Consider the following 12322-nt stretch of genomic DNA (forward strand, 5'->3'; position numbering starts at 1 on the left):
AGATTCATTCTGTGGCCATCTGACCTTTTGGGACCGAAGAACAAGTGAGTTAATGCTCTTCGCACCTTCTTCCAAGCTCTCTTTTATAAGCCAGCTGTGGGTGACTGATGCAGAGGGGTCCTGCCAGCCTCTCTGGTGTCTAGTAGCCAACATCCTTTCTGCCCACATTACCCTGCCCTTCCCTCCCGCCCCAGCCTCTACTCCCAGGACACCGAAGAAAACCCACATGGAAAATCCTCAGGACCCATGAGAAGAAAATTAACATTTCTTCTGCAGCTTTTTTCTTTTTCTTTTTAGCATTCTTGGATGTGGCACGCTTATTTTTACATTTCTTAAAGCTTTGCTTTAATAGAGTTTTAACACCTAAAACTCCTTTGATTAAGTGATAGATGGTCAGAAATGTATACCATTTTAATGGAAACTTTGATGCACAGTATGAATTCAAACAGGTGACTCGTGTTTAATGTTACACATTTGTAGAAATTCTAGTTTTAGGAAGCTGGAGTAAACAAATGCTCTGAGGTGTGTGAAATTCTTGTCAGTGGTCACTGCCGTGTCCACATTTATAAGTTAACAGAAGGGTCTCCATGTGAGTCCTAGATGCTTGCACAGCCTTTGGTCCTAGGAGATGCTCCCTGTTCAATCACATAATGAGATACTTCTTCTGGCTCTCCATCCAGGAGCATCTTTCTATTACACTGTGTTCTTGAGCTCAGGACTTTATTCTTTCCCTTTGCCCATTTAATTTTCCTCCTCAGGCCAACTATGGGCACCGCATATTAAAGCATAAGTCAGTGACTCAGCCCCTCTAGATGTCCCACTTGATGACAAAGTCCATAATTGCCCCACCTTCCTCACATCATTCTCCCTCATGGGTCACTAGCTCGAGTCTGCCAATATCCATTGAGTACTTGCTTTGTGTCAGCCTCTGTGCTAAGCACTGGGACACAAAAATGGAAAAGACATAGTGTTTGCCTTGGATGCTGTTTAGCTGGAAAGAGAGGGGGTAAGGAAACCTGGCATCCATTACTGTGTTGGGTAATATGCTGCTCTTACTTCATCTGACCCTAGATGATGTCGTCTTTCCCTTTGACAGAGGGGGAAACCGAGTCTCAGAGAGGTTATGTGGTTTTTCCCAAGGTTACTCAGCACATGGTACAGCCCGGGTCTGGGTGACTCTATTCCATCAAGTTCCTCCTCTTCTCCCCGCCCACCCCTGCCAGCCACAGACAAAAAATTCCAGCTACAGACCAGCTGGGGGTTACCAGGCAAGGAGCCAGGTCAGAGCCTGCTGGCAGGAGTTCGGGGGCACCCGTGGCCCCGTACCTTCCTGAGAGAGACCCAGAACCCGAGGCAGCCTGGGTAGAGTCTGTGATGACTCTGTGGTGCCTCTTGGGCCCCCTGGATATGACAGTGACTAAGAAAGGCTCCAATGGGGAGGGAGGGGCGCCTGGGGGGCTCATTCGGTTAAGCGTCCAGCTTTGGCTCAGGTCTTGATCTCACAGTTCCTGAGTTCGAGCCCCGTGTTGGGCTCTATGCTGACAGCTGGGAGCCTAGAGCCCACTTCGGATTCTGCCCCTCTCTCTCTCTGCCCCTTCTCCACTTGTTCTCTCTCTCTCTCAAAAATAAATAAATATTAAAAAAAAAAAAGAAAGGCTCTGATGGGGTTTGTGTTCGGCACTGGGAACTACAAAGTAGTGGCTTCCGTGGCAAAGGCTTTCTCATCCCACTCCCTCCCAGCTGTTCCCACCGGCATGTCTCCATTTCCCCTAGAGAAAGGCCCTCCGAGAATGTTTATTCATTCGGCAATTAGCTATTGACCACCTACCATGTACCAGGCTTCATTTTAGGCAAGATAGCCCAAACTCCTGCCACACAGAGTATTCATGCTGTGTGTGTGTGGGGGGGGGGGGGGGAAGGATATGTAAATAATTAATAAGCCAGATACACATGTAGTATGTCAGGTGGTGGTGTTACAGGGAGCAATTAAATAAGGAGGGGGTGGAGGGAATGGGGTGAAGGGTCGCAGTTTAAATAAGGTGGTCAAGGAAGGCCTTATCCAGTAGGTGACATTTGCGCAAGCACCTGAAGGAGGTGGGGAATGAGCCACGTGCATATGGAATGAAGAGCATTCTGGGCAGAGGGACAGTAAGTGCAAAGACCCTGGGGTGAGAGCATAAATGGCATGTTTGGGACCACCAAGGCCAGTGTGGGGCTGGAGCCCAGGGAGTGAGGCTCACCTGTAGGTTGGCTCTTCTAAGGGGATCATGGCTGGGGACCATCAGATGGACAAAGGACTTGAGAACTTTCAGCCTCTCCCACTTCCCCTTGAGCGTATTTATTGGGGAGGGGAAGGGGAAGCATGAACACGGGGCCCCTCTTCCTGTAGTTGTGGCCCTGACTCCAGCATCTCGGTAAAATATACTCCCCCTACCCACTCACACTCCAGGCTTTTGTGCTACTCTCCTCTAAAAATTTTATTTTTTAACATCTATTTTTTGAGAGACAGAGACAGAGCATGAGAGGGGGAGGAACAGAGAGAGAAAGAGAGTCACAGATTCCCAAGCAGGCTCCAGGCTCCGAGCTGTCCGCACAGAGCCCAGCAACGGGGCTCAAACCCATGAACTGTGAAATCATGACCTGAGCTGAAGTCAGACGCTTAACCAACTGAGCCACCAGGTGCCCCTCTCCTCTCCTTCTTCTTGATTATCCCCTTTCTTTTTTTCGTCTCCCTCCCCCAAATCTGAAGTGTTTGCCCATGGAGGAGGTGAGTGGAGGAGGGATGGGGGTCACGGTGAGAGGGCAGATCAAACTTGGGAGGCGTTTCCGTTTCGGAGGCCACTGTATCAAATTAGCACACACTTGGTGGCCGGCACCAACAGAAATGTGTTCCTGACACTTCCGGAGGCCAGGAGTGCGAAGTCAGCTTCCCTAGGTTGAGATCAAGGTGCTGGGCTGAGCCTTCCTCCCTCCTGAGGCTCTAGGGGAGAATCCTTCCTTGTCTCTTCCAACCTCTGGTGGCGGCCGGGTTCCTTGGCTTCTGGCCATATCTCCCTCTGCCCATATTTTTATCACAAACTTTCTTAAGGACGTACATGCGATGGCATTTAGGGTCCTCCCTGATAATCCACGGCAATCTCCTCGCCTCAAGAGCCTTTATTTAATCACTGCCGCAAAGCCCCTGTCTCCACAGGGGTAACATTCACAGGTTAGGACCCAGTTGTCTTCTAGGGGTCATTTTTCATCCTACCACAGAGGGTGATTCATTTCTAGGTTCATTCAGCCACTCTTGTATTCAACAGGTGATTATTGAGGATTTACTCAATACCAGACAATGCAGGACTCGGAGAAGGTACTGTGAGCAAGGCAGAGTCCTCCTGGAGGATTAGAAGGAGAGATGGATGGCAATCCAATAATCACCCAGAAAAGATGCAAGCTTGCCACCATGCTAAGTGCTAGGAGGGTCTGTGACTGGGAGTCGACTTGGTGACAAAGGCCCAAGCAAGCTTCAATGACGAGGTGCTGCTTCAGCTGGGAATCTGAGGGGCAAGTTGGGGTAACTGATAAACAGGGGAGGGAAGTGTGCTCTAGCAGAGAAGACAGGGCAGAGTTGGGTGTGACCAGCGCAGGTGGGATGTGCTGGGCTTGGGGTGGAGCCCGTGGGGAGAGGGGTCTGGGTTTCAGGGGCTGTGAGGGAGTCAATATGATGTGTCACCTCCCACACTTTACCCCAGTCCTAGCCCGCTGCCACTATTCGGTATCCACGGGCCCTTCCTCACTGCTCCCCACTCACACCCCATCCTTCCATTTCCTGCCCAGTATGGTGTGTGGTTTAGCAAGGAAACCCCCTGAGCTCGGTGTCGGGGCAGACTTCTAAGCTTTGGTCAAGCCTACCTGTGGCAGGCGTGTCAGAAGTTATGGGTAATGGGATAAGAAAATGACATTATTCTGGTCCTTGAGGCAAGATAGCGTAGGTAGAGGGGCAAACACATGGGGCTGGCGCGCTGAGTAGTCTGTTGACCTGGGTTGAATCTCACGTCTGCCCCTTACAGGCTGTGTGTGGTCTTGGGAGAATGACAGCCCTCTGTACCTCCGTCCCTTCCAGGAGCACCTAACTCAAGTCAAGACACTTTGAACGTGGCTCCACTCTGTGCTTAGGCAGTAGGCCCAGAGCTGGCAAGCCTGGGCCGTCTGTCTGCCTCAGAAGCACAACCCTGAGGTCTCTGGTTTCCTTTCCTGGGACCCCGGCTCTGGTCCTGCCGTCTGGAGTGCTCGATCCAAATGGATTCTCAAGGTACATGCCACCAAGTGTTTCCTACATCGGGCCCCACGCCAGGCACAGAGCTCCAGGCGATGGCAGCGGGCGGAGATGCGTGTTCTGGGAATGTGGGCCCATCTGGCCTCCTTTCTGCCTTTTCCTCCCTCATCCAACACTGTCTGCAGAGAACCTTCTCTGACGAACACTAGCCATTCTACTCTTCCTGAACGACCCCCAGCTTTGCGGAGTAGTTTTAACCAACAATTCTCAGCTACATCTTTATCAGCCACTATTGCCAGCTGCCTTGATTTTTTTTTTTTTTTAATAATGGCAATGTCCCAGGTCTCTTCCATCAAACCACTCATGTGAAAAGCCCAAGGTGGTGTCACACAACCAGCCAACTCGCTGTGCTGTTTGGCAAATTACTTTATGTCCCTAAGCCTCCACGTCTATGGTTAAGTGAGGCTATAAAACCCTACCTTGCCATCCTTTGAGGGCTTTTGTACCAATTGGATGAGATTCTGCCCCCAAGTCCTGTCTTTAGCCCCATAGTGGTGCCCAATATGAGACCTAGGGGTAGGGGTGAGGTGGAATAAAAACTTGAGCCTTGACTGGGTGATCGAACTCTCCAGAACTGGCCGGGTCTTTCCTTCAGTGGTACCCCCTGCCAAGGGCCGTTATGGGAGCAGGTGGGTTAACTGCCCAGAAATTATCTTGTTTAGTTTCTTTTCTAACCATAGTGTCTTTTATGTCTTCAACTCCTTCCTTGGTGTGTCGCCTTTTAGTATCTGGGTGGGGGATTTTGTTCAGAGTGTGAAACAGACTTCTAGCGCTCTCAGGTCTTCATGAGTGTGAGGTGTTGTTTTTGTCCTTTGGCACAGAGGGAACTTTCTATGTGAGCGATGGTGTTGGACTGTGACCCCTTGTGCCCTGGGACTGCTCTAAGGGTCAGGGTCTTGCCCATCTGTGATCATGCGCTCTGGCAGCCATGGCGGAATCATGCCCAGGCAGCCATGGCAGAATCATGCCCAGGCAGCCATGGCGGAATCATGGGACTTGATTCTGGGGTGGGCTCTGGGGCAAGCTGACGTGAGCCCCTGCTTACTACACAACCAGGTCCAGCAAGGGAGAGAGGATAGGTAACCTCAGAGAAAGGCTGGAAAATGTGTGAAGGAGAAGATTCGAACAGAGCTCACTGAACAGAACAGAATCTGGATGAGCGAAGAGCGTATGCAGAATTCACTCCAAGTTTTCGGGTATGGCTGCAAAGCACGCAGAGGAATACAGCACGGTTCCCAAGTAGAGTAACTCTCTGAGTCTCGGCTTCTCGTCTGATAGTATTCGTTGCATAAGGTTATTGCAGGGATTAAGTGAAATAAGATACACAAGAGATGCCCAGCGTCAGTGCGCTGTACACAGTAAGTGTCCCACAAATGTTAGCTATGGGAAGATCCAGTTCAGGTCATGGAATAGTTTGTGTTAGAAAGACTCTCTGGCTGATAACGATGATAGACTCTGAATAAAATGTGAGCAATCCCAACCAGGAGAGGAGATGTATCTCCCATGTAGAAGAATTCCAAATCGTTTAGGCAGACACTTCGCCCTCACTGAGGTGTGAGTATCACTCTCCACCCTTTAAGTGTGGGCTGCACGTACCAACTTCCTCCCAAAAGGGACAGTATGGACGAGGAGAGAAAGGGCAGCTTTGCAGAGGAGAAACCTGACAAACACTACATCAGCCAGGTGATCAAGGTCAGTATCAGCAGAGGTAGGTCATGGTGGTAACACCTACCCCTGATATCAGATGATGAGAATAGCTCTTAACCTCTGTGATCTTCCTCCCCCAAACCTATAATCCCAGCAGAGCCATGAGAAAAGCATCAGACACATTCCCGTGGGGGTGGGTGGGGGTGTGTGGTGCTCCTGGCTGAGAACAGATGGGTAGGACCACTGCCCTGGGTCCCTGCCCGTGGGAGGCTGGAGGCTGGGTTCCGTGGTTGTGTGGGTTCTGTAGCTTCCTAGCCAGGTGGTACTGGGCACCGTACTCAGTGGTCGGTGGGGCTGTGAAGGGGCTGCCCTGTCCTAGCCACGGGGCAGAATGGACCCAAGATCTGCACGGCTTGTTTGGGAATCCAAATCAGGGCAAGACTGTGCACTGTGTCCCCTGGCCAGATGGGGTCACTGGTTTTGCTCTGCAGATGGAAAGAGCCACTGGCCAGTTCTCCACTCAAGGGCCGCTGTACTCGGAACCGCAGTCCAGACTACTGAGATTCCCAGGAGCTCCGAAGGGGTTTCCTGCCCAGCAGGGCCACGGGCTGTATTCAGCAGGGGTAGAACTCTGAGTTAGCTCTCCTGCACAGCTGCTGGGGCAGACCAGGTCCAGGGCCAGCAAGGCTCTACGAGGTTCCAAATCAGGCCGACTTATCCCCTGCTGAGTCCCCTGGTCAGACTGCGCCGCTGTCTTGGCTCTGTGGATGGACAGAGCGGGTGGTTGGGACTGCTACTTGGGTACTGCTGGGAGGACATCGGTCTGCCCCAATCCAGCTGCTGGTGGCTGCAAGGCCCTCTTCCTCCTCCATTGCCACTTGATTCCCAGGGGCCAGACTGCAGATTCCCTGGCCATCCCCTGTGATTGTCCCTGTGACTCCCACAGAGTGACCCACAATGCGGGGGGGAGGGGGGAGTTGCTGAGTGTCCATCCTGGCTTCTCTTTTCACTCTGGGAGAAACATTGGGGGGAACTCTCACTGGCCTGGGGGAGCTGGCAGTGAGGTCGGGCATAGAGGCTTTTCTTACCTTCCCAGGGCTAGCTGTCTCCGTCTTATACTGCAGGGGGTGCTGCAGCCTCATTCCTGTGTTCTAGGACTCTCTCCGTGGTGTCTTGTCCGTGGATGGCTATTAGCTGTTCTTTGTGTGAGCGGGAGCGAGGTCAGGAGCAGCATATATTGCCATCTCTGTGGGGTCACTCTGTCCCTGCTTCTGTTTGATGCATGGGTTAAACATTAACAAAATACATATTTTTTTATTTGTGCCATAGATATAATCTTGGCTTTTTTAAGGTTTATTTATTTATTTTGAGAGAGAGAGAGAGAGAGAGAGAGAGAATCCCAAGCCGTCTCCATGCCCAGTTTGGAGCCCAACACAGGGCTCAGTCTCTTGAACGGTGAGATCATGACCTGAGCAGACATCAAGAGTTGGACATTTAACCAACTGAGCCATCCAGGTGCTCTTGTATTTGGCCTTTATAGTTCATATTATATTCTATGTTTATATGTATACATATGGTATGTGTATGTATATGTTGCATGTATGTGAGTCTGTGTATACATACATGTATATATGAGATACATGATACATTTGTACATGATTACCTGTATATGATACATACATATATCATGTGATGTGATGTGATGTGATATATATGTTTTCCCACATTATCAAATGATAGCTAACATTAATAGCTAACACTAAGGGTTGAGCATTATGTTAATGTTTTTTCGTTACTTATCCTTCTTAATTTCACAACAATACTCTGATGTGAAGACTATCATTATTCTTGCTTTACGGGCAGGAAGTTGAGGCTTTAGAAAGATTAAATAACGTGTCTGGGAATTAGTGATGTTAGCATTTCTAACCCAGATCCATTTAAGATCAGAATACAGGCTTTTAGCCACTATGCAATACCACAATAATTTTAAAAATTGTGATATATTTGCATACAGTAAAATCCACAGGGCTTAAGTGTATAATTGTGTGAGTCTCCACAAACCTATATACATATGTCTCAATCATTTTTCATGACTGTAATATTTCTCCTTGGAGTCCTATTTGAATTTTGAGCTCTGTAAATAAGAGGTACCATACTCAATCTGTCTTCTACTCCAGCCTCCCCAGGACATCCCTCCTGAGCCTTTTCATAATCTGGCACCTGAGAGGTTAACCCCAGGCACGGCACCCCCTTCAGAGCCCTCATTTACTGGCTGTTCAGTGTTTGATTATTCCTTCTGAAAATACCATAGTCTCCCTTGCCAATTCCTCTCTTGTTTGATGTTAGGCTAAAGAATTCTTGCTTAAAACACTGTAATGAATATCCTTATACAACATAACCTTTGTATGGTTCTCTGATTATTTTCTTAGGATAGATTTCCAGAAGTGAAATTACTGGGTTAAAGGGCATGTCATTTTTTAAAAAAATCGCTTTGATGTATCATTTTCATGTGTAAAGTTTTCCTCTTTTTAAGATCATTTCCTTAGAGGAAATTTCAGGAACTGGGATTCTCAAGTGCAAAAACATACTCAAAGTCTTTGATGTACCTTCAGGCAAGCGTTTTGCACCCTGACCGGGCTCTCATACGTCCCCTGGCTCACTTACCAGATTTGAGTGTTGCCAAAAACTAGTTTTACTTGGGACATCTGGCCTAGGATCATGCCCGTGTCCCTTCCATGGCGACCCCAGAGAGGGGACTACTGAGTCTCAGTGGACCACTCCCCAACTTCTGGATTCGTAGCAAATTACCTGGGGAAAAGAAGGATATTCCTATTTCTGGGAAGCAACCCCCCTCCCCTCCCCCCTGCCTCTTTGTTTTTTTCTTCTATCTCATGGTGGAGCCATTGTCTACCTTCCCCAGAACTTGGCAGACACCTTATAGAAAGGCATCTCCTCCAATTTATCTTTGTGCCCCCAAAGCTAGCTCAGTGCCTGGCACATATTGGCATCCAATAAATAGTCGTTGAATAAATAAAATGAACATGTACTATGCAGGAGGTAATGCTCTAAGTGTGGTCACATACATCATCTAATTTAAAAGCCATAGCAATCCTGAGAGACAGTAGTTTTGTTGTGTCTCTTTTATAGATGAGGGCATTGAGATTCAAAGAGGGAAAGCACTTCCTTGAAGTCTCAAGGCTAATCTATTGTGACGTCAAGATTTGACTCTGGATGTAATATTTTCTTTCCATCATCCTTGCAATGTGATGTGTTAGTCTCACCATTTTAAAAACCGTGAACGGTGCCATCTGTGCTGGGGTTGAAGGCAGACATTGAGCCTCAAAGAAGGGGACTGTGGGTGACACTCTCAGGGAGGGGACGGGGCTCTCTGTGGCTGCCACTGTCACTGTATCTAGGTCCTCTTTGTGTCTGTAGATGCCAGGAGCTACAGAGAGAATTATTGTTCTTTTATTACGGGGTTTCTCAGAGTGGGCTGGCCGCATTGGGACCCCCTGCAGCCTGAATAAGAATGTAGATTCCTGGGTTTTCCCCAGAGCTATTAAATCAGACTTTCAGACAGTCAACCCAGTGAGAAATCCGCAGTGTAGCCGTTTTACCAGGTGATTCTCATAAGCACCCCCTCACATGTGAGAACCACAGCCGTACAAGGGGGAGCCCAGGGTGGGAGCCACAGGCCCAGCCGGAGGGGCATGAGCAGGGACACACGTTCTCTGTTCATTCTTGGGTCACCAAGATGCACTGGGACTGTCCAGCGTGGTGAGAGGGCCCTGGGCCCATCACGTGTGGTGATGTCACATCTCTGACACACGGAGCCACTGTGCTGTGATATGACCCAATCAACGGTACCATCGCCGTTGACATTTGGTGGAAGCAAGCTGTCATGGGAATTATCCAGAAGACTGCCACCAGACTGCAGACCAGAGAGGTGTTGCCTTGAAGCATGAAGTCTACTTCTTTCCTTTTTCCTTCATGTTCGTGGGAATGTTCTTGGCTCTTCATGTGGCCTCTGGGGTCAGAGATGTCAAGGGCAGAAAAGGAGAGTCAAGTGCAGAGCATGGCACTTTATCGCTTCCCAAGAGAGGAACTGGGTGGGGCCCCATGTTTTATTGAGAAACCACTGATGAAAAATGTCAGCTGTGGTTGTTTGGGTGGAAAAGACTCTATACATTTTTCCTCTAACAATTCTATCTCCTCAGATTTTCTTTAACAAACGTGGAACATCCACACCTGCTATTTATGTCATGTGGCAACATTCTGAGCACTTTGTTCACCTCACCTCAGCCTCATAGCTGCCCTACGATGGAAGTACTGTTCTTTAAAAAACTGTTTTTAATGTTTATTTATTTTTGAGAGGGAAAGAGAGACAGTGCAAGTGGGGGAGGGGCAGAGAGAGACACACACACAGAATCTGAAGCAGGTTCTACGCTCTGAGCTGTCAGCACAGAGCCCGGACGCGGGGCTCGAACCCACGAACTGCGAGATCATGACCTGAGCCGAAGTCAGATGCTTAACTGACTAAGCCACCCAGGTGCCCCTGGAGGTACTATTCTAACCCCTTTCACAGAGGAGTAAGCTGGAGCACAGAGATGTTAAGTCATTTGCCCGAGGCTGCATAGCTAGTAAGTGGCAGAGGCAGGACCCAACCCAGGCAGTCTGACTTAGGGGCTGTGTGGTGGCTTCTACACTGTACTGCCTGTGATGCCCAAGTATGTGCCCATATAATGTGAAAAAGAATATTAACGGTACTTTGGCACAATTATTCAAGTACCACCCTTGTGTTACCCATTTCAAGTAAAGCAATAACACCAACATTCAGGTACTTCCTAGGGACCAACAAACTATCTCCATGGACTTACTGAATTTTTATAATAGCCTAGAGCTACACTGTCCAGGGTGGGAGCGGCTCCCCCCCCGCCCGCCGCATGCCTACGGAGCACCTGCTGGTCTGCCTTGAGATGTGCTGCGTATATAAAATACACACAGGATTTCCAAGACAGTATGAGAAGAAAAGAATGTAGGGGCGCCTGGGTGACTCGGTTGAGCGTCTGACTCTGGATTTCAGCTCAGGTCATGATCTCACGGTTCGTGGGTTCCAGCCCCGTGTCTGGCTCTGTGCTGATGGCAGAGCCCACTTGGGATTCTCTCTCCCTCTCTCTGTCTGCCCCTTCCCCCCTCAAAACAAATAAACTTAAACAAAAATTTTAAAAAAGAATATGAACTATCCCCTTAATTTTTTAAATTGATTATCCATTGAAACGATAAGCTTTGGGATACCTGGGGTTAAGTGAAAGATATTAGGATCAATTTCCTCACTTTTCAGAGGAAGAAGCCCAAAGGTGTGGGATCGCGGGGCCTGGAAGCGGCTCAGCGGGATGAGCCCCGGGGGTCTCAGGCCACGCTGCTTTCCCTTCTGCCCTCGTCTCGAATCTACACTGGTGAGACAGGCATGTGTGCATGGAACAAGTCGTGGACGAGGGGCTCCGTGACGACTCCCTGAGTCACAGACACGTGCTGGGCACGTATGACGCGGGCAGCGTGGTGTCAGGGACCAACCACCCTTGCTGGGTGCCCTTCCGAGTGACAGCCATGCGGGAGCTCACGTTTACTGAGCGCTCGCCGTCAGCCAGGCAGTGTGCTAGGCTCTCGACATGTGTCACCTCTGTGATCCCTGCTCCCATGCCCGGGACTGTTCTTGGTGGCCCTGATCACCGAAGAGGGGACCGAGGCCCGGCAGAGTCAAATCGGCTGGCCAGGGTTACACAGAGAACGGGATTCCACCTCGACTTTGTCCAACGTGAGAGCTTGTGCTGTGAGACCTGCCTTGGCACTAACCCTGGACTTAGTGGCAAAGTCGATGTGCACACTCCAGGGATAGTAGAGTCTGGAAAGTGCCATGTGACTTGGCACAGGGCCAGAGCCCAGAGACGCCCCTGTGAGCTGGCACTGGTGCGCAAGGCAAAGGACGGGGTCTTCGGAGGGCTAAGCTGGGAAGTCATGTCTCAGGGCAAATCAAGAGACCTGTTGGCTTCAGGCTGCAGGAAGGTCGATGTGCCAGTGAGAGGAAGAACGTGTCAGTGGGGGGGGGGGGGGAGGGGCCACTGTGGAATCCAGGTCTCCCTGGGGCTGCGAAGCAGGTAGCTTATATTCAACACTAGAGTATTTCTAGAAGGGTCTGGCTTGATTAGTCCAGGGACGAGGAAGGCACTTTAAGAAAACAAAAACCAAAAAAAGTTTATTTGTTTTTGAGACAGCACAAGTGGGGGAAGGGCAGAGAGAGAAGGGGGCAGAGGACCTGAAGCGGGCTCTGCGCAGAGAGCCTGATGCGGGGCTTGAACC

At 49.7% G+C, this 12322-nt stretch overlaps 1 protein-coding gene across 1 annotated transcript in view; it reads left to right on the top strand.

The window, feature by feature from the left end:
* The first annotated feature begins 11440 nt into the window (after positions 1-11440).
* The window catches only part of TMPRSS13 (transmembrane serine protease 13), a 49386-nt gene continuing 48504 nt past the window's right edge, over positions 11441-12322 (top strand). The window contains exon 1 of the mRNA XM_077777883.1: positions 11441-11780. Coding sequence (XP_077634009.1) covers positions 11441-11780 — 340 coding nt within the window. The remainder of the gene's footprint in view (positions 11781-12322) is intronic.

Source organism: Crocuta crocuta, unplaced genomic scaffold, assembly GCF_008692635.1.
Source record: "Crocuta crocuta isolate KB4526 unplaced genomic scaffold, BGI_CrCroc_1.0 scaffold271, whole genome shotgun sequence".
NCBI classification, from domain to species: Eukaryota; Metazoa; Chordata; class Mammalia; order Carnivora; family Hyaenidae; genus Crocuta; species Crocuta crocuta.